At 56.5% G+C, this 2,098-nt stretch overlaps 1 protein-coding gene across 1 annotated transcript in view; it reads right to left on the reverse strand.

The window, feature by feature from the left end:
* Positions 1-395: 395 nt before the first annotated feature.
* Positions 396-2,098, reverse strand: part of EFNA2 (ephrin A2) — a 14,765-nt gene continuing 13,062 nt past the window's right edge. The window contains exon 4 of the mRNA XM_032252461.1: positions 396-1,855. Coding sequence (XP_032108352.1) covers positions 1,734-1,855 — 122 coding nt within the window. The 3' untranslated portion in view covers positions 396-1,733. The remainder of the gene's footprint in view (positions 1,856-2,098) is intronic.

The raw sequence follows: 2,098 nt of genomic DNA on the forward strand, positions 1-2,098 counted from the left end.
AGCTACTCAGGAGGCTGAGTAGCTGGGATTACAGGCACGCGCCACCATGCCCAGCTAATTTTTTGTATTTTTAGTAGAGACGGGGTTTCACCATGTTGACCAGGATGGTCTCGATCTCTTGACCTCGTGATCCACCCGCCTCGGCCTCCCAAAGTGCTGGGATTACAGGCGTGAGCCACCGCGCCCGGCCGGCATTTTTTTTTTTTTGTATTTTTACTAGAGACGGCGTTTCACCATGTTGGCCAGGCTGGTTTCAAACTCCTGACCTCAAGCGATGCGATCCGCCCGCCTCAGCCTCCCAAAGTGCTAGAATCACGGGCGTGAACCCCCTCCAAGTTAGGAATTCTAAACTCTCCTTCACGTAGGGGCAAGGCCCCCACATACAGACACACACATTTGAGGTTTACACTCATTTTATTATAAAAAAATACAGAATCCAAAGTTGATTGTGACGGGAAGAGGGGAGGCCCGGTCGCCAGCTCCAGGCCTGGCAACGCGGCCCGCCCCGCCGACCCCTACAAAAGCCCTCCGCCCACCCCCACCACCAGGCGTGCCTGAGCCGCCGGCTGGCGGCCGTACACAATATATATTTATATATAATATATATAAAACACAGAGTCAGGAAAGGCGGGTAGAAATATGAAATCCGTACAAATGCGTTGCTTCCTTCATTAAAGTGTCTTCGGGGAGGGGTTGATTTTTTTTTTTTTTGGTAGTGGTTTCCTCCCTTTTGTCCTTTTTTTCTTTTTCTTAGAAACATCATCAGGTCACAGAGTCGAGGGAGGGGCTCTGACAGACGAAACGAGCTTATTGCAAAGTGCAGCCTCTACTCTAAAAGTTCCACCCCACCCCCCCACCAAAATAAAAGACCCCCTATGAAGGGCGGAAAAAACATAAACGGTCCAGTCCATCCTCAGGAATACATGAAAAATAAGATCACAGTATGCACTTGTTGGCTCTATTTACAGGAATAGAAGGTCTTGTCGGCCTCAGGGAGGACCGTGTGAGGTGGGGGGGATGGGAAGGGGGGTGTTTGACTCAGCGAAAGCAGTTTCTAAGACGTGGGGGGCTGTGATTCCGAGGGGCGTCGGGGTAAAACAGTGGCGGGGAGGAAATTACCAGCAGGATGGGGGCAGGCGATGGGGTGTGAGGTCCCCCCAACCACAATCAGGGGCACTCACCATGCACCCCTTCCGGCTCAGACTCACCCAACCTGGAGCAACTGGGGGCTCCGTGGTGGGCTGCAGACAGAGCCCCATAAGTGGGGTGCAGAGCAGACAGGAGGAGCTGCGTCCCTCACCCCATGTTCCAAGTTCCGAGTTCCCCTCCCCCAGGCTGGGGCACCGGGACCCCGCCCCCCTGAACCCCAGGGAATAAATTAAATTAAAAACTCAAGTGTTTTTGATCCAACCATGAAAAACACACTAAAAAAAAAAAAAAAAATCGCCAAGAGGTTCCCGGGTTCTCCGACGTCCCAGAAGAGATGGCTTGGCCCGGGGCTGCAGCGACACCCCAGCCCCTCGGGCCTCGGGGGGCTCTCAGCCGTCCCCTCCCTGAGGGCTGGTCCTGGGGCGGGTGGCCGGCCCCTGCCCGGCGGGGGCAGCACCAGTGGAGGGAGAAGCAGCGTCTCTATTTGGTCTCGGAGGTGGGGGCCACAGGGCCAGTCCGGAGGGCCGAGGTCAGGCGGTCCAGGCGGGGCTGTCCAGCAGGGCCGGCGTCCTGCAGGGCTGGGACTAGGAGCCCAGGAGGGTCCAGAGCACAGGGACGGTGCTGAGGAAGAGGCAGCAGCCACCCAGGCTGCTGCACGAATTATTGCTGGTGAAGATCGGCTCGGGAGCCTCGTACAGGGTCTCATCTGGGGGTGGCAGAGACAGCTCGGTCAGCAGCAGCCCGGACCCCACTTGGCTCCCCACATGCCGCCTGGCCTCAGGGTGCACATCTGCACAACGGGCTCAGCACCCCACCGGGCAGGCCCTCCGCTCCCTTCTGGTGGCATCCCCGATGGCCACTCTCTGGGCAAAGGCACGTGGCCTCGAGTGGGGACCTGGCTGCGGAATTCAACCTTCACTCTTTTTTTTTTTTTTTTTTTTTTTTTTTT

Source organism: Sapajus apella, unplaced genomic scaffold (genome assembly GCF_009761245.1).
Source record: "Sapajus apella isolate SASKATOON/1434 unplaced genomic scaffold, GSC_monkey_1.0 scaffold77, whole genome shotgun sequence".
In the NCBI taxonomy this organism is placed as follows: Eukaryota; Metazoa; Chordata; class Mammalia; order Primates; family Cebidae; genus Sapajus; species Sapajus apella.